Source organism: Moschus berezovskii, chromosome 2 (genome assembly GCF_049115385.1).
Source record: "Moschus berezovskii isolate FMDL1 chromosome 2, NW_MosBer_1.0, whole genome shotgun sequence".
In the NCBI taxonomy this organism is placed as follows: Eukaryota; Metazoa; Chordata; class Mammalia; order Artiodactyla; family Moschidae; genus Moschus; species Moschus berezovskii.
In genome coordinates, this window is record NC_142461.1 from 72,132,797 (window position 1) to 72,158,360 (window position 25,564).

The 25,564-nt window shown below is 43.1% G+C and overlaps 1 protein-coding gene across 1 annotated transcript in view; it reads left to right on the forward strand.

Annotated features, from left to right (window-relative positions):
* The first annotated feature begins 529 nt into the window (after positions 1-529).
* GPR39 (G protein-coupled receptor 39) overlaps positions 530-25,564 on the forward strand; it is a 282,449-nt gene continuing 257,414 nt past the window's right edge. The window contains exon 1 of the mRNA XM_055397869.2: positions 530-1,595. Coding sequence (XP_055253844.1) covers positions 740-1,595 — 856 coding nt within the window. The 5' untranslated portion in view covers positions 530-739. The remainder of the gene's footprint in view (positions 1,596-25,564) is intronic.

Here is a 25,564-nt window from a genome sequence, read left to right on the forward strand (position 1 = left end):
CGAGCCTTAGCCGGGCACTCCAAGTCCAGGAGCGCACTCCAGCTTCCCCCGGGCTGCGCCTCCCGGGGCTGGGATGCGCGTGCGCCCAGAAGGCCACGCTCACTCGGTGGCGGCCGCGAGGGCGGCGGGGAAGGTGGGGCCACCGTCGCCCCGTGCTCCCGAGCCAAGATCTGGATTCAGGACAGTTCCTGGGTGCTGAGTCACACCCCTGCTGGGCTGGGTCTGCCGGGCGGGGAGCGCAGGCGGCGGTAGTTAATGATTAATCGCTGACCACCCGGCCTCCAGCCCCTCTGCACGGGAGACCGTGCTCCCGGAGGGTGGGTTTGACCAGTAAAGGCCAGGTGGCTTGGAGGGGAGCCGGAGAGAAGCCGAGCAGAGCGCGGGGGACCAGGAGGGGAAGGGCCTGCGAGCTGGGGGCTGTGGGCTGACGTGCTGCAGCGAGTTTGGAACCTCCTTCCTCTGAGCTCACCACGCCTCGCCCAGTCACCACCCCCGGCCCAGTCACCACCCCCCCCCCCCAAAACCCCACCCCTAAACGCCTCCGGCTTCGGCTAGGTTGGCTGCCCCAGGAAGTTTCCATAAAAGCTCCTGAAATCCCAAATTACCTTTTCCAGGTGAGCTGGAGAAAGCCCTGCGCCCACTCCGGTGAGTTGCAGCCTAGAACTTTGGGCTCCTCAGGGAGGAGGAAGGGAAGTTGAGAAGGTCTTTGGACCCAGTTGCCTGGCTGGCTGTCTTCCTCATGGCTTCCCCAAGCCATCCCAGCAGGGACTGCTCCCAGGTCATTGATCACAGCCACGTTCCCGAATTCGAGGTGGCCACCTGGATCAAAATCACCCTCATCGTGGTGTACCTGGTTATCTTCGTGGTGGGCATCCTGGGGAACAGTGTCACCATTCGGGTCACCCAGGTGCTACAGAAGAAAGGCTACCTGCAGAAGGAGGTGACAGATCATATGGTAAGCCTGGCTTGCTCCGACATCCTGGTCTTCCTCATCGGCATGCCCATGGAATTCTACAGCATCATCTGGAACCCCCTGACCACACCCAGCTACCCCGTGTCCTGCAAGGTGCACACGTTCCTCTTTGAGGCTTGCAGCTATGCCACGCTGCTGCACGTGCTGACCCTCAGCTTTGAGCGCTACATCGCCATCTGCCACCCCTTCAGGTATAAGGCCATGTCGGGGCCCTGCCAGGTGAAACTGCTGATTGGCTTCGTCTGGGTCACCTCCGCCCTAGTGGCGCTGCCTTTGCTTTTTGCCATGGGAGTTGAGTACCCCTTGGTGAACGTGCCCACTCAACGGGGACTCACTTGCAACCGCTCCCGCACACGCCACCATGAGCAACCGGAGAGCTCCAACATGTCTATCTGTACCAGCCTGTCCACCCGCTGGACTGTGTTCCAGTCCAGCATCTTCGGTGCCTTTGTGGTCTACCTTGTGGTCCTGGTCTCCGTGGCCTTCATGTGCTGGAGCATGATGCAGGCGCTTAGAAGGAGTAAGCAGGGCACCCTGGCTGTCCAAGGGCGGCAGCAGCAGCTGAGGAAGTTGGAGAGCCAGGAGAGCAGGAGCGCCCGGAGGCAGACCATCATCTTCCTGAGTGAGTCCGGGGTGCAGAGCCTCCTGGGAGCAGACCTCACCCCCACCCCACCTCTGCCCCCATGGTCCTCTTAACCCAAGCCTTGCCTTACAAGTGTGAGCCTACGTTCACTGAGGTTGAAGAGGCAGGCATATAAGCCTCTGGATGTTTCTTCTCTCTGTTTTGGAGACTGGGGTTATAGTCAGAAGGTCTAGGTCCGTTCACCAGTGGCAGCTCTGTGACTGCTGGCCAAGTCACAGCTGGCCGGAAGCTTAGGTGAAATGGCGATGATAGTACTGAGAAATGTGAGGGTTGAACTAGGTAACTTGGGACAGGTGAAAGTCCTCTGAGAAGGACCGAGTTCTGCAGGGCTGGAAGGGAGCATCCTTATCTAGCCCATCTTTACCCCAGGCAACCTTTCTCAGGCAGTTAGACCTTGTTCCCGTTTTTGTCCTTCTTAGCAGAAACAAGGCTGTCAGGAATACCCTTTCCAGGCTGCGACTTTGTTTCCCCAAAGTGGTTTCCTACCCAAGTCTTAAGAAAGTGGAGCTCTCAGACACCCACTTCTCTGGGTAGTGCTTGAGTGTTCGTCATGGTGGGTCTGGTTGTTATCAGAGCACAGAAGCATAGCAGGAGTGGGCTGGCTTGTTTGTCTGAATCAGAAAATCTGGCTTCCCAGATTTCCTGCGACTTGATTGATACCCAATTTCCATGCAGAGAACTTGGTTTGTTTCCCAAACTTTTGTTGTGATGCAACTATTTTGAGTCAGATCCTTCTGTGGGCCAGGAAGGGAAGGGGCCCATGATCAGTAGCCCCCAAGACCTTAGAACAGAGTCCTGGTGGCCACCCTTTGAGAGACTGGGCTTTCCCAGAAACACACTAAGTGTACACAGCAAAGGGTCTTTCAAAATACTTTTTAGCAGAAAGGAGAAAAAGATATCCTTGTGAGTGTGTGAGTGTGAGTCCAGGGAGAGTTGATGGAACAAATGTTTCCCTTTCTCCCCAGTCCCCTCTCCAGTGTGGCATCCGTGGAGGAATAAATCATGGTGCTGTTTGTTTTGGTGTGGGAAACCTGAGAAACAGGTTCCAGGGTGAAAGTTAGACAAGAAAGCAGGATGGAAGGCACTTGAAGAGGGATGACAGGAACCTGGTTTTGGCCCAGCCCTACCCCTGGCTTCCGGTGTGTCTGTACAGTGGGCCTGACCTTACTGTGTCTGTGCAAAATGAGAGAAGGGGGTTTGAGGGTTAGGGATGCCTGATTCTGCATCAGGGAGCTGTGCTTTTGACATATTTCCATTTCATAGAAGAGGAATTTCAGGCTTAGAGAGAACCTAGTTAAAATGCACTTAAGTGCAGCTCCCAGATTTTAACCTTGTTTCTCCGGGGTGTTTTGGAGTTGCCTATCACTCACCACATGACAGGCCAATAAATTGAGAGACAAGTTTTTGGGACAAGGAATAGCAACTTTATTTGGAAAGCCAGCAGACTGAGCAGATGGTGGACTAGTGTCCCATAGAAACATCTTACCTGAGTTAGAATTCAAGCTTCTTTGTTAAAAGGGAAGGGGTATGGTTGGTTGTTGCAAGCTTCTCTGTTTAGTAATCCTTTGTTTTTGCAACTGTGTGTACAGGTAAGGTTGATAAGATTATGATGTTCCTATAAACCTGCAATAGGACAAATGTTATTCTGTTCTGCAGCTATTTATATGAATGGGAAAACGTTATGTCTTTAAACATTAGAGCCTTGAGAGTGGTCCATCCTGTATATTTCATGCTATAGGCAACATTCTTGTAGCAAAAGTGATAGAATACGTATGTTAAAGTAAAAGAAACAGATCCAATAAAGAGTCAAGATTTGTTTCTCTGTTATTACAAGGGCAGGGAAATAAGTGGCTGCCTCTGGCTTTTTCATAGGCTCAAGGGGAAGGGAAAATGAAATAAAGCAGGACTTTGATAAGATGTTGCAACCTTTCTGGAAACTGGAGAAAGGTGTCTGTATCAGGTGACATTGTCCAGGGACTTACGCAGGGCACCCAACCTGACTCAATCTCTCTTACCCACTGGCTTCTGCCCAAAATATTCTAGGAAGAAACAAGACATTGAATTTGTTTGAACATCTGTTGAAAGACTAGTTCTTTCTTCCCCCATATACCTTTAGGCATGTCTTAAATTGTTTGCAGTAACTCATACTTTAGTGTGAAGAAATTTCCTTTTTTTCTTTTTTGAGTACAGGACATTACCTCCCACTCTAATTTGGGAAGTAAGACTCCATTTGACCAAGAACAAAAATAATTGATTTCTCTTTGTTCTCTATCATACCAATCTCTTTTTATTAATATTTTTAAAAAAAATTTCTCTCAGTAGATGTCTGTTCTTCTCCTAGTGGGTATCGTTCCAAGTCAAAGTCTGCCTCCAAGTTGAAGTTCTGTCTCCATTCAGACATGAAATCAGAATGTCCCAGACTTTCAGGGAGAGATAAATAGGAACTTGAAGACCATCTCTTCCAATTACTAATTGCTGAGAATGAATCTGTTCTCTCAGCTGCCTTCATTCTTTCCTTCTCCTTGTCTCCTGTTTCTTGTAACAACTATGTATTAATCACCCACTGTGTTCCCTGCATAGATTGTTGAATGGCAATCAGGTGCTCAATGTGTGGTGATGTCTTTGGGGGATTTACCATTTGTATTTAGCCCATTGCCTCTGCAGTAGGTTTGCAGAGCAGTTCTTGCAAATGTCCCCTTCTCCCAGTGAATTTCAAAGAGCTTTTGAAAATAGGATCCTCACTAATTAACTCAAGTTAGGAAATAAATTAATGGAATGAAGAGGAAAGGATCATGGTCTACATCCATCAGATTGATACAATGCAATTTACTTTGTGGGTTTCATAAAAATGTATGCTTTGGGGGCGTTTTTAACACAGAACAAATGAAAATATAAATTGTTTACAAATCGCTGAATTTAATATAGTGATTTAACTGTCTTTTTAGCACTTCAGTTAACAGATGTATCAAATTAAAACAAATATTTGCTCATTTCAAGCATCTTTTGCATTTAATGTGAAATGTAAATGACAGCACAGCACAAGATGTCTTTGGAGTTCTGGAGGCAATAAAAAAAACAATTAAGGATTTTCTCCTCTTGTTGTTAAAAAAGGCTAACTTCTGCAGAACCGAAGGGAAATTCATAAATCTACCCAAGATGAGGAAGTCTGTGTAGGAAATATTGTTCATTTTCCCCTTCTGCATCCTTTGTTATCATGCCTCAGTCTCACGGAGGTTCTTGCTGGTGAATAAGGAAAACAAATTGGGACGTCTGAGCAAGAGAGAGATGCTGAGACACCTCCTAGCCCTCAAGCAATTTGCAGGAGAGAACAATAATAATGTGAAAGTGCACATTTCTGGACACAGGAGTGTCCCTTCTTGCTCCTGTCAGCTCAGTAAGAAATCAGTACTGGACATATTTCTTTCTGTATGGTCACTGCTAATATGACTTGAGAAACCTGTATGCAGATCAGGAAGCAACAGTCAGAACTGTACATGGAACAACAGACTGGTTCTAAATAGGAAAAGGAGTACGTCAAGGCTGTATATTGTCACCTTGCTTATTTAACTTATATGCAGAGTACATCATGAGGAACACTGGACTGGAAGAAGCACAAGCTGGAATCAAGATTGCCGGGAGAAATATCAATAACCTCAGATATGCAGATGACACCACCCTTATGGCAGAAAGTGAAGAGGAACTCAAAAGCCTCTTGATGAAAGTGAAAGAGGAGAGTGAAAAGGTTGGCTTGAAGCTCAACATTCAGAAAACAAAGATCATGGCATCTGGTCCCATCACTTCATGGGAAATAGATGGAAAAACAGTGGAAACAGTGTCAGACTTTATTTTTTTGGACTCCAAAATCACTGCAGATGCTGATTGCAGCCATGAAATTAAAAGATGCTTACTCCTTGGAAGGAAAGTTATGACCAACCTTGATAGTATATTAAAAAGCAGAGACATTACTTTGCCAACCAAGGTCCGTCTAGTCAAGGCTATGGTTTTTCCCGTGGTCATGTATGGATGTGAGAGTTGGACTGTGAAGAAAGCTGATCGCCGAAGAATCGATGCTTTTGAACTGTGGTGTTGGAGAAGACTCTTGAGAGTCCCTTGGACTGCAAGGAGATCCAACCAGTCCATTCTAAGGGAGATCGAACCTGGGTGTTCATTGGAAGGACTGATGCTAAAGTTGAAACTGCAATACTTTGGCCACCTCATGCAATGAGTTGACTCACTGGAAAAGACTGATGCTAGGAAAGGTTGGGGGCGGGAGGAGAAGGGGACGACCGAGAATGAGATGGCATCACCGACTCTGTGGACATGAGTTTGAGTGAACTGTGGGAGTTGGTGATGGACAGGGAGGCCTGGCGTGCTGTGATTCATGGGGTCGCAGAGAGTCGGACACGACTGAGTGACTAAACTGAACTGAATATGACTTGTACCATGCCAAGTCAGCAAGGAGCTGGTACATTTGTCTCTCAAAGCCTTAGATGTTGAGAATATGCAAAATGAACCTTCCTTTCAAGAGGGTTTCCCAGACCTTCCATCTTGTCTTTCTGAACACTCACTCAGAGTTCTTTGCAATGCCTGGTCCACAGACATTCATGTTTGTGTTTGTTGTCCATGTGGTTTGCTGTCAGGGGTCACCCACTCAAAGTGAAATAAGAGTATTTTAAAAGAAGTGTTGTAATCGGTAGCTTCCAAGAGCATAAAGTGATCGAGGCTCGGTTACGGTTACTTTCTAAGGATCTATAAGGTAGTGATTGTCTTTCAAAGACAGTTATGAATTTTTTTTTTTTTACAGATGATTGTGAAATTAAAAAATTAAACATCATGGAGGCTTGTGTTGTTAGTCACTCAGTTGTGTCTGACTTTTTGCAAGACCATGGACTGTGGCCTGCCGGGCTCTTCGTCCATGGATTTCTCCAGGCAAGAATACTAGAGTAGGTAGCCATTCCCTTCTCCAGGGGATCTTCCCAACCCAGGGATTGAACCTTGGTCTCCTGCATTGTAGGTGGATTCTTTACAGTCTTAGCCACCAGGACTCTGTAATAAGTACAGTTTTTTTTTTTTCTTTTTTTTAATTCTGATTTGCTCTCCCAAGTCAGAGGGAAAGGGAAGGAGCTGCAGAGAGTGATGGAATTGCACATCAATTTGGGTTGATTGTGGAGGATATGTTGAATATGGACTTTGTCCATCATGTGTATTGGATGGAAAGAAAAATTGAGAGTTGCCGTTGTACTGAACTATTCTGAAAAGAAAATTGATATGTATTTGACTATTTGTGGGGTGAGTCAGAGAGAAGCAGGAAGGAGATCAGAATCATATCCTCTGGGTCTTAAGACCCCGGATATGAGGTCAAAGTCATGTATTCATAGGAGAGATGGAGGAAGCTGAGATGTTGACAAGAGCTGGAGTCTAGAGGGAAGGAGGCTCAGGAGGGAGGGGAGATATATATATATATATATATATACATATTTAATTAAAATAAAATAATTATATATATAATTATGACTGATTTGCATCGTACAGCACAAGCCAACACAACATTGCAAAGTGATTATCATCCAATTACAAAAATAAATAAAATGAAGTCCAAAATTTCCCATGAAAAGAGGTTTTATTGGGACGTCATTGTGAACAGTGAAAATTATGAAATTAGTCATATTTTATTAAATGTGGCTTCTAATCATATGTGGATTCTTGTAATAACTTTTTTTCCCCAGAATGAAACAAATGCTTGTTGGAGGATGTAATTTTTCTGACAGAAGAGGTCTGATAGCCATTGTGTTTGATTTTCTAGAACAGCAAGCTTATAAAGAAAGCTTTCTCCCAAGAGCTTCTCTTAATTCTTTGCTGTTTAATTCACCCTCATTGAAGCTCCTTTCCTAGCATCATCTTTGTCAATTTCCCCTCCTTTAAGGATTAACTGGTCTAATTTGGCTAGACCTTCGTTTGTCAGTGGCTTGTCATTTGATTCCTGTGTTTCTGCAGCTTTCCTTTCATTGACTTCATGAAATTCTGCACCCTATGTGCAGACCATACGCAGAAATATAATTAATTGAAAAATCAATCTCTATAGCCTTGTGTGTATCAACTGATTACATGGAAATGAATGCCTTAAAATACTCTGAAGTGTCCAAAGAATTTTTAAATAGTTATTTCTTGACTAGTTTAAATTCTGGTCTTACAATCATGTTCGTGTTATTAATTTTCTTAGCAAAGTTTTTTCTCTGCTGTATAAAGGGCTATGCCAACTCCGTTTCTCAGGGAAATATCACTAAAATTAAAATAGTGACATTTGTAATGTGAGATTATTTTGACTCAAATGTTTGGATATTTCAAGAAAAAAATAGTTTTGTCTCAAGAATTCAGATTCCTACCTCCTCCCTTTACCGGGGTGGATGTGGTTGTAATAAATGGTGTTCCGTGTTTATTTTTCTATTTGTGATGTCTGTCATAAATTCCAAGTGTCCTGCGATCACCCTGGCACACAGACATAATGATGCTGTTTTAGTTTTATAATCAGGCTGCCTCAGTGATTTCATTTCTCTGTTGGAGAGATGCATCGTTCCTGTGGAAGGGAATATTGGAAGCCCAGTTCCCATTCATTAGCAAATCTGTTCATCTGTCTTAGTTGCATGCCTCTTGGGGGCAAAGTGTAATAAGACAGCGGAGGCCTTCACTGAGCAGTGCATTCAGCTTATTAATGCTAAAACCACTCAGAATAAAAGCCTTTTTGCGTGTAGAGACAGCACAGAGCAAGAATATTGAATTGGGTGTCAAAGAGCCCTGTCTCGCCCTCCTAGGCAAGTTTCTCTGACCCACCACTTGGATGACACTGTCATCTCTCTCCACCTTTTCCTTCTATCCACCTCCCCTGTTGATCTGCAACCCTGGCACGAGCCAGATGACTCTCTGCTTCTACTCCTTAGCTGCATACTGAACGCTGGAGATAAGGCTGGTCACATACCACTGTGAGTTCTTGTAAATCGATGTGCTCAGCCTCACCTGGGCCCTGCTTGCTGCTGGCATCTTCCTTTGCAGGGATCTTCAAAGAGCTTGAGCTCCTGGGGTCCGTTTTCCACTCTGAGGGACCTTGACTGGATGTGTCACCACTGGGGGAGTGTCTGCGTCTATGCCTGGCTAGGGAGATCATGCTGCAGCCGCTGGGGTCCCACTGAGGCCCCCATTCCCAGTCGCATATGTTCAGGTCCCTTAGTGGCTTCCTTTTGCTCCAAGGTCACAGAATAAAATCCTTAACACAGGGACCTCATGGTCAGCTGCCCCTTCATCTTCAAGGGGTGTGTTTCTCTGGTTGTATTAGTCAGCTGGAGTGTCATGACAAAATACCACAGGTGGCATGGCTTAAACAGCAGACATTTATTTTCTTATAGTTCTGGAAGCTAGAAATTGGAGAGCCAGGAGATGGCAGGGATGGTTTCTTGTGAGACTACTTCTTCGGTTTGTAAATAGCAGCCTTCTCACAGAGTCCCAGGCCCTTGATTGGTGGGAACAGGGACAGAGATCTCTGGTATGGTTTCCTTTTCAGATAGGGAAGCTAGTCTAACTGGATTAGAGCCCAGCGCGTCTGATCTCGTTTAACCTTAATTACTACCCTAAAGGCTCTGTCTCCAGACATTGTCACATTGTGGGGTTAGGGCTTCACCCCATGAATTTTGGGGGCACAGTTCAGTCCATTACACCACTTAATTGCTCTGCCCCATACCCCCTCCTTCAGTTCTTCGGTGAACCATGGCCAGGCTCACTTGCTGTCACCATCTGGTCTTGGCGTGTGTTGTTCCCTTTGCCTGAAATGCTTTTCTGCCTTGCTCCATGCTCGACCTCACCCTGCCAGCCCCTTCACCAAATTAGCATTTTCCGATCTCTCCTGGGAAGCATGGTCCGTCCTCCTTGACTTGATTAAACCTCCCTTGAAACAAGACTCAACAGTTAAATTTTACATTTAGTGGTGAAATCATTTGATTGATGTCTGCTTTCCCTCTCATTCCTCCAGGGCAGGAGCTATTCTTTACTTTCCACTGTCTTTCATCCATAGTGTAGTGCCTGGCACACAGCAGAAGTGAAGTGAAGTCGCTCAGTCGTGTGCAACTCTTCGTGACCCCATGGACTGTAGCCTACCAGGCTCCTCCGTCCATGGGATTTTCCAGGCAAGAGTACTGGAGTGGGTTGCCATTTCCTTCTCCAGACAGAGCAGATGTTCACCGGAAAATTGTTGACTGAATAAATACTTAAATGCCCCTGAGCTTGGGATTGGAAATGATGTTCTGTTTACCCTTGGGCATGCATTCCTCTGGAAATTTATAATTCCTCACAGTTTTGGGGATTAGGCCAAATGTAAAGGTGCTTTTTTTTTTGAAGACTCATTTTTTGACTGTGCTGGGTCTCTGTTGCTGTGTGGGTTTTTCTCTAGTTGCAGAGAGTGGGAGCTGCTCTTCATTGTGGTTTGATGGCTCTCGTTGCAGTGGCTTCTCTCGTTGTAGAGCACGGGCTTTAGGGCTCGCAGCCTTCAGCAGTTGTGGTTCTCAAGTTCTCGAGCATAGGCTCAGTAGTTTTGGTGCACGGGCTTAGTTACTGTAAGGCATGTGGGATCTTCCTGGACCAGGCATTGGACCTGTGTCTCCTGCATTGGCAGGGGTATTCTTTCCCAGTGAACCACCAGGTAATCCCGAGATGCTCTCTTGAAAGGGATCTGATCCGGCCCAGGCCTCTGAAAAGTGAAGACATTGTGGAGGACATTAAAGATTTTATCTCTCTTGAGCCACGGAACAGTCTGTGTTAATCAGCCCTTAAATGTCAGTGTTCACCATATGTACCTGCCAAGAGTTACCTTACAGTGAAAGTGATTAGGGTGCTGTTTAACAGTCCTTGTTACACTCTGTTTAACCGGATGGTAATGGAATAAGACACCTTGAAAAATTACTTCTTAGCAGGCCCTTTCACCACTGTTGATAAGAGGGTCCTCAGGGTAATGGAAAGAGGATGAAGTGGGGGAAATAGTTTAAAAGTATTCAATGTGTTTTTTTTTGAAAAATGTTTGTTTACTATTTAGCTGTGTCAGATCTTAGTTGGAGCACAGGTCGCTGGTGAATGTGGGATCTTTCACTGTGGTGTGTGGGTTTCTGTCGTTGCGGCAAGCAGGCGTAGGCTCAGCAGTCACAGTGTGGGCTTAGTTTCTCTGCAGCATGTGGGATCTTAGTTCCCTGGACAGGAGTCAAACTCACAAACCCTGCACTGGAAGGCAGATTCTTAACTACTGGACCACCAGGGAAGTCGCTAACCAATGTTTTTATTTCCCCTTTAAATTGCATTTGTTTGTAGCCATTTCCCTCAAATCTTAACCAGACGGCTTGCCAGCCCAGGGAAGTCAAGAAGCAAGTGCTGCCTTGTCCAAAGGTATTGTTTTCAGTTTTGAGCCCAGAAGCTGGACTTCTTTACCTTTTCTTGAGGCAGTTTTCTTTTAAGCCTTCAGGAGGGTTCAGAAGGATCTCTAAACTCTGTAGCTCTCCCTTTGCCATGTAACCAGCCCAGTCTGGTACACGAGATCTACCACCGTGCAGCTTGTTCCAGATAAGACCATAAGGGCTAAGGGGTTTGCCATGTCTCCTTGGAAGTCAGTGAAGGGCTTGAAGGGGTGAAGATGCATAGTTAAGGATGTGCTGCTGCTCCTAGGGTGATAGCATTTGTCACACGGCAGTTGAAGTCAGAATACAGGCCTGGTCATGTTCCCAGAGTAGAAAAGGGACAATCCTTCGTGGGGACACAGACCTGGAAGAGCAGCTGATGCCAGTTAGTTCTTCCTGCCATTATCCAGGTCCCTGGCTCTTGGCTTGTCCAAGTCTTGCTGTCACTGCAGCCTTCTATGGCCAGAGAAGGCTTCCATTCCGCTCCTCGCATGTCCCCAGCATGCCAGCCCTAATTGCCCACATATCACACAGGCTCTGGTTAGGAGCTGATTCGGTCATGGTCACTCTGATTCAGTGATCCCCAACCATTCTGGTACCAGCTACCAATTTCATGGAAGACAGTTTTTCCAAGGACCTATGGGGGGATGGTTTCAGGGTGATTCAAGTGTATTACATTTATTATTTACTTTATTTCTATTATTATTACATCAGCTTCTCCTCAGATCATCAGGCATTGGATCCTGGAGGCTGGGAACCCGTGCTCTAACTTATTTCCACTGTGCAATGGTCATTCTTCAGTGTACTCATTCTTCAGTGACAATTTCAAGTCCCCACTTCTTCCTTGAAGCCTTTCTACACTGATGTTCCTATGAATAATGAGCTTTCTGAGGCCCCATTTCTCAGATAGCATCACAGGTGTTGTCACCCAATTATTCTTGGGGCTCCCTGAGATCAGGGACTTTGCATACTCGTATTTTTTCAAACTTCTCTACTGGTCTGGGTACACAGTGGCTGTGAGTGGCTTCATGTTGTTATTTAGGCAAGCATACTGGAATGGATCGCCACGTCCTCCTCCAGGGGATCTTTCCTACACAGGGATCGAACCCAGGTCTCCTGAATTGACAGATTATTTACCACTGAGCCACCTAGGAGGAGCTGCTTCGAAGGTGAAAGAATTGAAATTCCCCAACGGTGACTTTTGCCCTTGGGTAGGAGGGAGATTGCACAAACTGCAATCCTCAGGAAGTCACTTTGGCTCTACCTGTCTTTCCCCCGACCCTGCTCTGCAGTAGGCAGAAATCTGAGATGGCTCCTGGAATTCCTGACCCCTGTGTACATACACCTGCTCCCACTTATTCAGTCAAACACTAATCAAGGCGTTGCGGTGAAGGGATTTTGCAGAAGTAATTAAGTTCCCAAATCAGTTGACCTTAAAATAGGGAGATTTTCTGCAAGGGCTTAATCAAGTCACAAGAACCTTTAAATCTAGGTCTAGGAGTCAGATACAGGGCATGTCAGAGATCAGATCATAAGATGGGTGGGAGGTAAGAGAAATTTTCCACTGCTGGCTTTGCAGATGTGTAGAACCACTGTCAGGTAAGGTAGGTGGTCCTGAGGAGCTGACAGCCAGCAAAGAAATGGGGATCTGAATGAACTGAGAGGTGCATTTCCCCCCAGAGCTTCCAGAAATAACTCAGCTTGGCTGACCCCGTGAGACCCAGAGAGGAGGTTCCAGCCATACTGGCTCTGGTTGTGATCTACACAACTGTGAGATAATAATTCAGATACTAATTTATATTAATTTGTTATGTGACAATAGAAAGCATACATTCTCTGAACTCTGATAAGGAGGCTCCAAGGTAGACACTTGTCCTGCCTTAGTTATATCTTCCAAACCTAATTTCTGGAAACTTCTCTGTGAAGAGTCCCACTTTCTAAGACCTTTACCCAAGGCCCAGCCATTCCTGAATTCACCCACCATTTATTAACATCTGCTAAGGCTCAGGAATTAGGAAATTTACCATGATCAGGGCACCATGGAATTTTATCTGGAGTTTTCTGGAATTTTCTGTTTGAGGAGTTCAAAATTTTCAGGTTTGAGCCCCGTCAGCTAGAATTTTGAACCCCTAGATCCTTTGGTTGTCAAAGAGGAAGACTGTAGTGGGTTCATCTTTTAATGATCATTCTTCAAGTAGCTCTTTTTTCTCAGAGCCTGGCGCTTAGAAGGTGCTGAATAAATGTTTGATGAATCAGTGAATGTCTGGGCAGCGTTGCTGCTCACCAGGGCAGATTGCTTACATTCTTTATCATTTATTAATAACTTCAAATTAAAAAAAAAGCAGGGGCAGACAGTGGGAACCAACCACAGTGATGAAAGCAAGTCTGAGAAAGAGAGATATCTCGCTTAAGGTTTCTGCCAATTGAGAAACCTGACAAAATTTCCTATTTGCACTTACTGTGTGGAAGAGCCATTCTGGCAGACAGGAATCTGCCAGACATCTCATCACACTGCTTTACACATCTCAAGGGTGGCTGGGTGGCTGGAGAGCAGTGGTGGTACCATAGTCTGGGGATCAGGAAGCTGCAGCATCAAATTACTATTGTACTTGTTAAATGTCTAACTGGCTATGAAACCAAAAGCATGCAGACATGGGAGTCAAGCCAGTTGGGAGGGATGAAGTTCACTGAATTTGTAGAGAAAATCCATCCTCTTTCTCTAGTAAAGTGGAAAGAATCCAGCTTACCTTAGAAATAAGATACTGCACACAGGGTGTTGGGGTGAACCAAGGTCATTTGTTCTCTGGCTTTTATATATTATTATTTTTTTGAAGACATGATATACTCAGCAGAAACAAAGCTTTCTGAGGAATTTATGGGTCGACTTTCTATGTGCCTCAATTCTGAAGGATTAAATATCATGTTGAACTGACGGCTGCATATTTTATATATTTAGAGGACAGTGGATGTATTGTCATTGTTTTTTAAGCTCAAGTTTGTCTTGACAAGGGAGGCAAGTGAAGTGGTGATTGAAGATTGCTTTTTGGAGGGTGAAAAACTTACATAGAAGTAGCCTATTCTCCTTCTTGGATCTGGAGTTTTTCTCATTACTGTATCTCTTGAAGGTCTCTTCCTCCAGGAAACCCTTGTGGACTAGCTTTACGCTGCTCTAAATTGTCCAGCAGGTCTTCATGTTTCATTTTGGTGCTTCATTCATCAAGTATTTACAAAAGCCTAAAATATGCATGGTGTCATTAAGGCTTTAGCGACCAGAGGTCTGGATCTCCTCTTTGAGGAGCTGAATATTTCTTTAGTTAAGGCCTCAAAGTATAGAGATGAAGACTTGTAGAAAGAATCCTAAAAATACTCTTGATGAAGAGTTGGGGAGTATTGGCTACTTATGAAATAAACTGGTTCTTGGCACCAGAATTTTTAATAGGGTGGTTAATTAGACATCACCCACTCCAGAGATGTCCTCTACAGTCTTGATATTCACAATATGGTCCATGGATCAGCAGTATCAACATAACCTGGAAAACTGTAAAATACAGTCTTCAACCACACTCCATACCTACTGAATTAGAACTGCATTGCAAGCAAGTCTCTGTGGTTGCCACATATTAAAAGTGTGCGAAGCACCCATGTGCAACATGTGGAAGGGATTCTTTTAACTCAAAAAGAATAAAAAAGGATCAACTTGGAATGACTGAACTCACCATACATAGTAAGAACTAATTAGAGTTGTAATAAGAGCTCTATATAGTCATGAAAAGTGGAAATTTGCTCTGTGACATGTAGTCACAAGAAACTTCACATTATTTTGAAAAAGAAATTTAAATCAGGTTCCAAAACCTTCTTTTGCAGTGTGGTGAAAATTCAGTCTCAGTGAAGTTTGGAGGAAAGTGAAAGAAAGTGTTAGTCGCTCAGTCATGTCCAACTCTGCAACCCCATGGACTGTTGCCTGCCAGGTTCCTCTGTCCGTGGAATGCTCCTGGAAAGAATACTGGAGTGGGTTGCCATTCCATTCTCCAGGGGATCTTCCTGCCCCAGGGACTGAACCCGGGTCTCCTGCATTCCAGGCAGATTCTTTACCATCTGAGCCATCTGCTTCCTCATGTTGTATTAAAATTCAAGGGTGCTTATGAGGTGTCCAGAAAATGGAGCTTTTGGCTCTTCCTTCAAAGTAAGCGTTCTGTTCAAAGGACTTCCTATTGTTTCTTCTTCTCTAGCATTCTACTGCCAAGGCTGATCAGAGTGCCCAGATGGGTCAGCCAAGGGGCTGGGCTTTATATTTCCTCTCTATTCCTTTCAACGTCACCATCCTAAGGGTAGAATTATCCTTGCTTTTCGGAATTTTCCAAGGTCATCACCCATGGCAATTTGAACTGTGGTCTCACTCCACAGTCCATATTCTATATGTCTTCTTTGAAAAAATGTCTATTTGGGTCCTCTGCCCTTTTAAAACTTGGGTTCTTTGCTTTTTTGATGTTGAGTTGTAAGAATTCTTTGCATATTTTGGATATTACTCCTTGTCAGATATATCATTTCCAAGTATCTTCCCCTATTCAGTAAGTGGCCTTTTTATTTTGTTGTTAGTTTCTTTCTCTTTTTATCAATACTTTTTAGGTGGATGTAGTCTCACTTGTTTACGTTTGTTTCTCTTGCCTGAAGAGACAGATTCAGAAAATATTAAGGCTAATGTCAAAGAGCATACTGCCTATGTTTTTTTCTACAAGTTTTATGGGTTTTGGTGTTACATTTAAGTCTTTAATCCATTTTGAGTTTATGTTTAGATATGGTGTGAGAAAGTAGTCCAGTTTAATTCTTTCACCTATAGTTGTCCAGTTTTTTCAGTTCAGTTCAGTCGTTCAATCGTGTCCGACTCTCCGCGACCCCATGAATCACAGCACGCCAGGCCTCCCTGTCCATCACCAGCTCCCGGAGTTCACTCAAACTCATGTCCACAGAGTCGGTGATGCCATCCAGCCATCTCGCTGTCTTTTCCCCATTGTATATTCTTGCCTCTTTTGTCATAGATTTATTACCCATAAAAGTGTGGGTTTATTTCTGGTCTCTCTGTTCTCTTTCATTGATCTATGTGTCTATTTGTGTACCAGTACCATACTATTGTGATTACTGTAGCTTTGTAGTTTAGTTTGGAAATCAGAGACCATGATACTTCCTTCCAGCTTTGTTCTTCTCAAGATTGTTTTTCCTATTCAGAATCTTTTGTGTTTCAATAGAAAATTTGAAATTATCCATTTTAGTTATATGGAAAATGCCATGGTATTTTGGTAGGGATTTCACTGAATATGTAGATTGCCTTAGATAGTATGGTTATTTTAACAGTGTTAATTCTTCTAATCCATGAACATGGTCTATCTATCCATCTGTTTCTGTCATCTTCAGTTCCTTTCATCAGTGTCTCATTGTTGAGTACAGGTCTTTTACCTTAGATTCATTCCTAGGTATTGTAGATGTTTGATGCAAATGCAGATGTGATTGTCTTTTTAATTTCTTTCTTATAGTTTGTTGTTTATATATAGAAATGCAACAGATACTGTGTATTAATTTTGTATCTTGTAATGTTATAGAATTTATTGATGAGTTTCATGCATTGGGGAAGGAAATGGCAACCAACTCCAGTGTTCTTGCCTGGAGAATCCCAGGGATGGGGGAGTCTGGTGGGCTGCTGTCTATGGGGTCGCACAGAGTCGGACACAACTGAAGTGACTTAGCTGCAGCAGCAGCTAGTAGTCGTTTGGTGACATCTTTAGGATTTTCTATGTTTAATACCATGTCATCTGCAAACAGTGATAGTTTTATTTCTTCCTGTCCATTTTGGATTCCATTATTCTTTTTTTGAATGATTGCTGTGACTAGGGCTTCCAATACTATTTTGAGTAGAAGTGGCAAGAGTGGGCATCTTGTCTGGTTCCTGATTTTAGAGAAAATGCTTTCAGCTTTTCACCGTTGAGTATGATGTTAATTGTGGACTTGTCATATATGGTCTTAATTATGTTGAGGTATATTCCCTCTATGCCCACATTTTGGAGAGTTTTATTTTTTACTTCATAAATGGATATTGAATTTTGTCAAAAGCTTTTTATGTATCTGTTGAGATGATCATGTAGATCTTATTCCTTAGGTTTTTAATGGGATGTATCACAGTGATTGATTTGTGGATATTGACCCATTTTTGTGTCCCTGGGATAAACCCCATTTGGTCATGGCATATGATTCTTTTAATGTAATGTTGAGTTTAGTTTGCTAATATTTTCTTGACAATTTTAGCATCTATGTTCATCAGTGATATTGACCTCAAATTTGTATGTGTGTGAGTGTGTGATTTTTTTTTTTCTCCTGGTTTTGCTATCAGGGTAATGCTTGCCTCATAGAAAGAGTTCAAAAGCATTCCTTCCTCTTCCATTTTGGCAATAATTTGAGAAGTAGTCGTGGTAACTCTACTTTAAACATTTGATAGAATTCACCTGTGAATCTATCGGGTCCTGGATTTTGTTTGTTTCCCATTACCCCCATCCCCCCTGCCCCCACTACTGATTCAGTGTCTTTACTGGAACTGGTGTGTTCATGTTTGTTTTCTATTTCTTCCTGGTTCAGTCCTGGGAGATTGCACATTTCTAGGAATTTGTCCGTATCTTCTAGGTTGTGCATTTTATTGGCATATAGTTATTTATAATAATCTCTTATGATTCTATGTATTTCTATGTTTTCACTTGTACTTTCTCCTTTTTTTTTATTTCAGATTTTATTGATTTGGGTCTTCTTTTTCTTTGTTGAGTCTGGCTAAATGTTTTTAAATTTTGTTCTTTTTTTTTTTTAAGAACTGTTAGTTTCTTTACTCTTTTTGGTTGTTATTTAGTCTCTATTTCACTTATTTATGCTCTGATTTTTTATTATTTCATTCCTTCTACTCATTTTGGGTTTTGTTTGTTCTTCTAGTTCCTTTAGGTATACAAGTAGGTTGTTTAAATGACATTTTTCTAGTGTTCTGAGGTAGGCTTGTATTACTATAAAATTCCTTCTTAACTGTTTTCTGTGTCCCATAGATTTTGAATTGTTGTGTTTTCATTTATCTTCAGGGCTTTTTAAAAAAATTTTTTTCTCTTTGATTTTTCAATGACCCTTTGGTTGTTCAGTATCATTTTGTTTAGCCTCAATGTGTTTGTGTTTTTCCTTCTTTTCTTGTAGTTGAGTTAGAGTCTCATAGCCCCACAGTCAGAAAAAATGCTTGATATGATTACAGTCTGCTGACACTTGTTTTGTGGACTGGCATGAATCTATCCTGGAGAATGTTCCACGTGCAATTGAAAGAAATGTGTCTTCTGCTGCTTTTGAATGGAGTGTTCTATACCTGTCTATCAGCAGTGTAATGGGTCATTTAAGGCCAGGTTTCCTTACTGGTTTTCTGTCTGGGTGATCGGTCCACTGAGGTAAGTGGAGTGTGCGAGTCCCCTACCCCTATTGTGTTGCTGTCAGTGTCTTCCTTTGTGTCTCTTAATCTTTCCTTTATGTATTTAGGGGCTCCTATGTTGAGTGCATATATATTTGTAATTGTTATGTCGTCTTCTTAGATTGATCTGTTGATTGTTATGTAGTATCCTTCTTTCTCTCTTGCTACAATCTTTGCTTTACTCTATTTTGTCTGATACAAGTATTGTTACCTTGGTTCTCTTTTTGTTTCCATTTGCATGGAATACCTGTTTCCATCTCTCATTTTCAGTCTGTGTGTCTTTAGATCTGAAGTGAGTCTGGCAGGCAGCATATATATGAGACTTGTATTTATTTAGCCACTCTGAGTGGAGCATTTTGTCTGTTCACATTTACAATACTTATTGATGGGTATTTATTATTGCCATTTTGTTAAGTTGGGGGGCTGTTTTTGTAGTTCTTTTCTGTTTTTCCTATTTTCTCTCTCTCTTCTCTTGTGCTTTGATGATTAGGGTTTTGTACAAATTACTTTCTCTATTTTTGTATGTATCTACCATAGATTATTTAGGTCATACCTGAATGGTCTAGTGGTTTTCCCTACTTTCTGCAATTTAAGTCTGAATTTGGCAATAAGGAGTTCACGATCTGAGCCACAGTCAGCTCCCGGTCTTGTTTTTGCTAACTCTATAGAGCTTCTCCATCTTTGGCTGCAAAGAATATAATCAATCTGATTTTGGTGTTGACCATCTGGTGATGTCCATGTGTAGAGTCTTCTCTTGTGTTGTTGAAAGAGGGTGTTTGCTATGAACAGTGCGTTCTCTTGGCAAAACTCTATTAGCCTTTGCCCTGGTTCATTCCGTGCTCTTAGGCTAAATTTGCTAGTTACTCCAGGTGTTTCTTGACTTCCTACTTTTGCATTCCAGTCCCCTATAATGAAAAGGACATCTTTTTTGGGTGTTAGTTCTGAAAGGTCTTGTAGGTCTTCATAGAACCATTCAACTTCAGCTTCTTCAGTGTTGCTGGTTGGGGCATAGGCCTGGATTACTGTAATATTGAATGGTTTGCCTTGGAAACGAACAGAGATCATTCTGTTGTTTTTGAGATTGCATCCAAGTACTGCATTTCTGACTCTTCTGTTGACCATGATGGCTACTCCATTTCTTCTAAGGGATTCCTGCCCACAGTAGTAGATATAATGGTCATCTGAGTTAAATTCACCCATTCCAGTCCATTTTAGTTCACTGATTCCTTGAATGTCTATGTTCACTCTTGCCATCTCCAGTTTGACCACTTCCAATTTGCCTTGATTCATGGACCTAACATTCCAGGTTCCTATGCAATATTGCTCTTTACAGCATCGGACCTTGCTTCCATCACCAGTCACATCCACAACTGGGTATTGTTTTTGCTTTGGCTCCATCCCTTCTTTCTTTCTTGAGTTATTTCTCCTCTGATCTCCAGTAGCATAAACCTGGGGAACTCCTCATTCAGTATCCTATCATTTTGCCTTATCAGAAAACCACTAGATCATTCAGATATGACCTAAATCAAATCCCTTGTGATTATACAGTGGAAGTGAGAAATAGATTTAAAAGACTAGATCTGATAGATAGAGGGCCTGATGAACTATGGACGGAGGTTTGTGACATTGTACAGGAGACAGGGACCAAGACCATCCCCATGGAAAAGAAAGGCAAAAAAGCAAAATGGCTGCATGAGGAGGCCTTACAAATAGCTGTGAAAAGATGAGAAGTGAAAAGCAAAGGAGAAAAGGAAAGATATAAGCATCTGAATGCAGAGTTCCAAAGAATAGCAAGGAGAGATAAGAAAGCCTTCCTCAGTGATCAATGCAAAGAAATAGAGGAAAAAAACAGAATAGGAAAGACTAGAAATTTCTTCAAGAAAATTAGAGATACCAAGGGAACATTTCATGCAAAGATGGGCTCGATAAAGGACAGAAATGGTATGGACCTCATAGAAGCAGAAGATATTAAGAAGAGGTGGCAAGAATACACAGAAGAACTGTACAAAAAAGATCTTCACGACCAAGATAATCACGATGGTGTATCACTGACCTAGAGCCAGACAACTTGGAATGTGAAGTCAAGTGGGCCTTAGAAAGCATCACTACGAAAAAGCTGGTGGAAGTGATGGAATTCCAGTTGAGCTATTTCAAATCCTGAAAGATGATGCTGTGAAAGTGCTGCACTCAATATGCCAGCAAATTTGGAAAACTCAGCAGTGGCCACAGGACTGGAAAAGGTCAGTCTTCATTCCAATCCCAAAGAAAGGCAATGCCAAAGAATGCTCAAACTACCGCACAATTGCACTCATCTCACATGCTGTTAAAGTCATGCTCAAAATTCTCCAAGCCAGGCTTCAGCAATACGTGAACCATGAATTTCCAGATGTTCAAGCTGGTTTTAGAAAAGGCAGAGGAACCAGAGATCAAATCGCCAGTATCTGCTGGATCATGGAAAAAGCAAGAGAGTTCCAGAAAAACATCTATTTCTGCTTCATTGACTATACCAAAGCCTTTGACTGTGTGGATCACAATAAACTGTGGAACATTCTGAAAGAGATGGGAATCCCAGACCACCTGACCTGCCTCTTGAGAAACCTGTATGCAGGTCAGGAAGCAACTGTTAGAACTGGACATGGAACAACAGACTGGTTCCAAATAGCGAAAGGAGTACATCAAGGTTGTATCTTGTCACCCTGCTTATTTAACTTATATGCAGAGTATATCATGAGGAACGCTGGGCTGGAAGAAGCACAGGCTGGGATCAAGATTGCTGGGAGAAATATCAATAACCTCAGATATGCAGATGACACTACCCTTATGGCAGAAAGTGAAGAGGAACTCTAAAGCCTCTTGATGAAAGTGAAAGAGGAGAGTCAAAAAGTTGGCTTGAAGCTCAACATTCAGAAAACTAAGATCATGGCATCTGGTCTCATCACTTCATGGCAAATAGATGGGGAAACAGGGGAAGCAGTGTCAGACTTTAATTTTGGGGCTCCAAAATCACTGCAGATGCTGATTGCAGCCAGGAAATTAAAAGACGCTTACTCCTTGGAAGGAAAGTTATGACCAACCTAGATAGCATGTTAAAAAGCAGAGACATTACCTTGCCAACCAAGGTCCATCTAGTCAAGGCTATGGTTTTTCCAGTGGTCATGTATGGATGAGAGAGTTGGACTGTGAAGAAAGCTGATTGCCGAAGAATTGATGCTTTTGAACTGTGGTGCTGGAGAAGACTCTTGAGAGTCCCTTGTACTGCAAGGAGATCCAACCAGTCCATTCTAAAGGAGATCAGTCCTGGGTGTTCATTGGAAGGACTGATGCTAAAGCTGAAACTCCAATCCTTTGGCCACCTCATGCGAAGAGTTGACTCACTGGAAAAGACTCTGATGCTTGGAGGGCTTGGGGGCTGGAGGAGAAGGGGATGACAGAGAATGAGATGGCTGGATGGCATCAAAGACTCGATGGAGGTGAGTTTGAGTGAACTCGGATTTGCGATGGACAGGGAGGCCTTGTGTGCTGTGATTCATGGGGTCACAAAGATTTGGACACGACTGAGCGACTGAACTGAACTGAACCATAGATTTTTGGTTTGTAGTTACTATGAAGTTTATATACAGTATTCTATCTACCTATCTTTGTGATTATTTTAAGTTGCTGATCTCTTTAAGTTTGAACACATTTTAGCAACCCTTGTATCCCTCAGTGTTTACTCTTTTTGACATCATATTTTACATATTTTTATTTTGTGTATCCTGTAACTACTTACTGTAGATATAGACAGTTTTATTATGTATGTCTTTTAACCTTCATATTAGCTTTATAATTGGTTAATTTTCTACTTTTGCTCTATATTTGCCTTTACTAAGGAGATTTTTTATTTCATAATTTTCATATTTCTAATTGTGAAACTAATTAGAAGTAGTTTCTCATTCTGCTTGAGAATTCCCTTTAAAATTTCTTGTAAAATGGATTTCATGGTGCTGAACTATTTTAGCTTTTGCTTATCTGTAAAACTTTTGACCTCCATCAAATCTGAATGACAGCCTTCTTTTTTTGATAGAAAATTCTTGTTTGTAGATTTCCCCCTTTCATCACTTTAAATATATTGTGCTGCTCCCTTCTGGCCTGCAAAGTTTCAGCTTAAAAGTTAGCTGATAGGCTCTAGGAATTCCTCTGTATATAACTTGTTGTTTTTTCCTTGATTCTTTTATATTCTCTCTTTGTCCTTTTAATTTCAGTGTGTCTCGGTGTGGTCCTCCTTGGGTTGATCCTGTATGAGACTCTGAGCTTCCCAGATTTGGTTGTCTGTTTCCTTTCCCAAGTTCTGGAAGTTATTAGCTATTATATCTTCAATATGTTATCTGCTCCTTTCTCTCTCTCTCTTCCTTCTGAAATCCCTTATAAAGCAAATGTTAGTAAGCTTGATGTTGTCCCAGAGATCTCTTAAACTGTCCTCATTTTTAAAAATTCTTTTTAAATTTTCTGTTCAATTTGAGTGATATCTATTACTGTCTTTCAGTTCATTGATCCCTTCCTCTGTATTATCTCATCTGCTATTGATTGATACCTCCTTGTGTTATATTTTTATATGTTATTTTATTCTTCAGCTCTTTTGGTTCTTCTTTGTATTTTTTACACTCCTTGTTAAATTTGTCACTGTCTTCATTCATCTCTTGAGTTCTTTGAGTATCTTTACATTTAATACCTTGAGCTCTTTATCAAGTAAATTGCATATCTCCACTCCATTTAGTCCTTCTTCTTGTGTTTTATCTTCATTTGGAATATTTCTTTGTTGTTTTGCCTAATTTGCTGTTTTTATTTCTGTGTATTTGATAGTTTGGTTACATCTACTGATCTTAGAGAAGTGGCCTTATGTAGGAGATGTCCTATGAGGTCCCATAGCTCAGTCCTTTCTGATGACCAGAGCTATATGCACTAGAGTCCCTGCTATGTGGGCTGCATGGGTCCTTCTGTTATTGCAGGCTGATTACTGTGGGTGGTCTGAGAGGTGGCCCTTGGTCTGGTTGGATGCCAGGCCCTGCCTTGAGTGGAGGCTGCTGGCCTGTTGGTGGGTAGGAACCCTTGGGAATCCTGGAGCTAGTGCTGGCCCACTTGTGGGTGGAGCTGGGATGAAGTGACTGGCTACAGGGGCTGGGGGTACAGAGGTAGTTTAGTTTGCTGGTGGGCAGGGTTATGGTAGGTAGGTGGTCATGGTCCTGGGTTGCTACTGGTCTCCTAGTGGGTAGGCCTCTTCTTGACTCTGCTTTTGCAGGGTGGCTCTGGGATGTGGTGGGTCTGGGACTTGTGTCCACCTGCTGGTGGCAAGGCTAGGGCCCAGGGGTCTTCATTCTGGTGCTTGCTCACTCACGGATGATGCTGTGTCCTAGGGCTAGTGCCAGCCCACTGGTGGGTGGGGCCAGGACCTGGCCCTCTGTCAGGTGAGGTCAGGTCATGGAATAAATGGGGGAAAATGGGGTCCTATGGCCTCCAGCCTCTGGTGGACAGGACTCTGTCTCCACCCAGCTAGTTCCTTGACCTCAGGTATCCCAGGACTGGTGCTGATTGGCAGGTGGACGGGGCCAGGTCCCAGCACTAATAAACCAGGGGGAGGATTCCAAAATGGAGCTTGCGAGCACCAGTGTCCTCATGGTCAGATGAACTTCCCCAAATGGCTGATGCTGGCATGTATAGCACTAAAGTGATTCCCAGCTGCCTTCAAGATAAACAGGTGGGCCTGACCCAGTTTTTCAGATTATTGCTTTTGCCCTGGGTCCTAGAACATGTGAGATTTTATGTGTATCCTTTAAGAGTAGAATCTCTGTTTCCCACAGACTGTGGTTCTCCCCAGAATAAGCCTCCTGGCCTTCAAAACTAAACATTTTGGGGGCTTTTCTTCCTATTGCAGAACACTGGGCTGGGCAGTCCAATGTGGAGCTTGGACCCCTTGATCCTTGGGAGAACCTCTGCACTTTTAATTATCCTCTTTTTTGTGGGTCATGTACGTGGAAGTGTGGGCCTTGACTGTATTGTTTCTCTGCTCCTCCTACCTTTCCCGTCTTATTGTGGTTCCTTCTTTATGTCTTTAGTTGTAAGAGATCTTTTCTGTTAAGTCTTCAGGTCCTTTCATCAGGAGTTGTTCTGTAAATACTTGTACTTTTGGTGTGCCCGTGGGAGGAGGAGGTTAACTCAGGGTCTCCTTACTCTGCCATCTTGGCCATTCCTCCTCAGGACTTTCTTTCTCTTTGAGTCCTGCTTCCCCAAAATCACGATCAGAAACTTGCTTTCCCAGAATCCCTTGTGGCTAGGGTGATGCATGTGACCTGGGCTTCATCACTCATCTGCCCTGGCATGGTATTCTCATTTGGAAGACAGTGATGGGAAGGAGCAGCAGCCATATAGAGTCTCCTTGGGGACAGGGCCATTGTGTGATAAGATGGCATTGAGAGAGAGCAACAACAGGAGAACTAAGGGTTGTGTCCTTGGCCAGGTGTTGGCAGGGCCTCTGCAGGGTCTATTCCAGACCTTGAGACAGTAGGGTCTTCACTGGCACAACCTGGTGGGGTATTCTGATGTGAATCTTGGTTGCATACTCAGTGCTCTAGCCCTTCCAAGTATTATGGGAGAAAAAAACAATAGCCTGCCTTCTGGTTTAAACTGAAATGGGCTTTGTTGTTTGTACTAAGAACTGTGTGTATCCATGGAAGAGGTAAAAGAACAGTTGGACTACAGTTGGACCCAGAGGGAAATAGTGAATAGTGACTCTATATTGGAAAGTTGTTGTTTAGTTGTTAAGTTGTATCTGACTTCATCCTAAATCCTAACAGTACCCATTCATACATTCTCCTACGTCTACATGAATCCATTTAAAATTATAAATATTTATGAAGTGTTTAGTCACTCAGTCATCTCCAATTCTTTGTGACCCTTTGGACTATAGCCCCCCAGGCTCCTCTGTCCATGAGATTTCCCAGGCAAGCATACTGGAGTGGGTTGCCATTTCCTTCTTCAGGGCATCTTCTCGATCCAAGGATTGAACCTGCATCTTG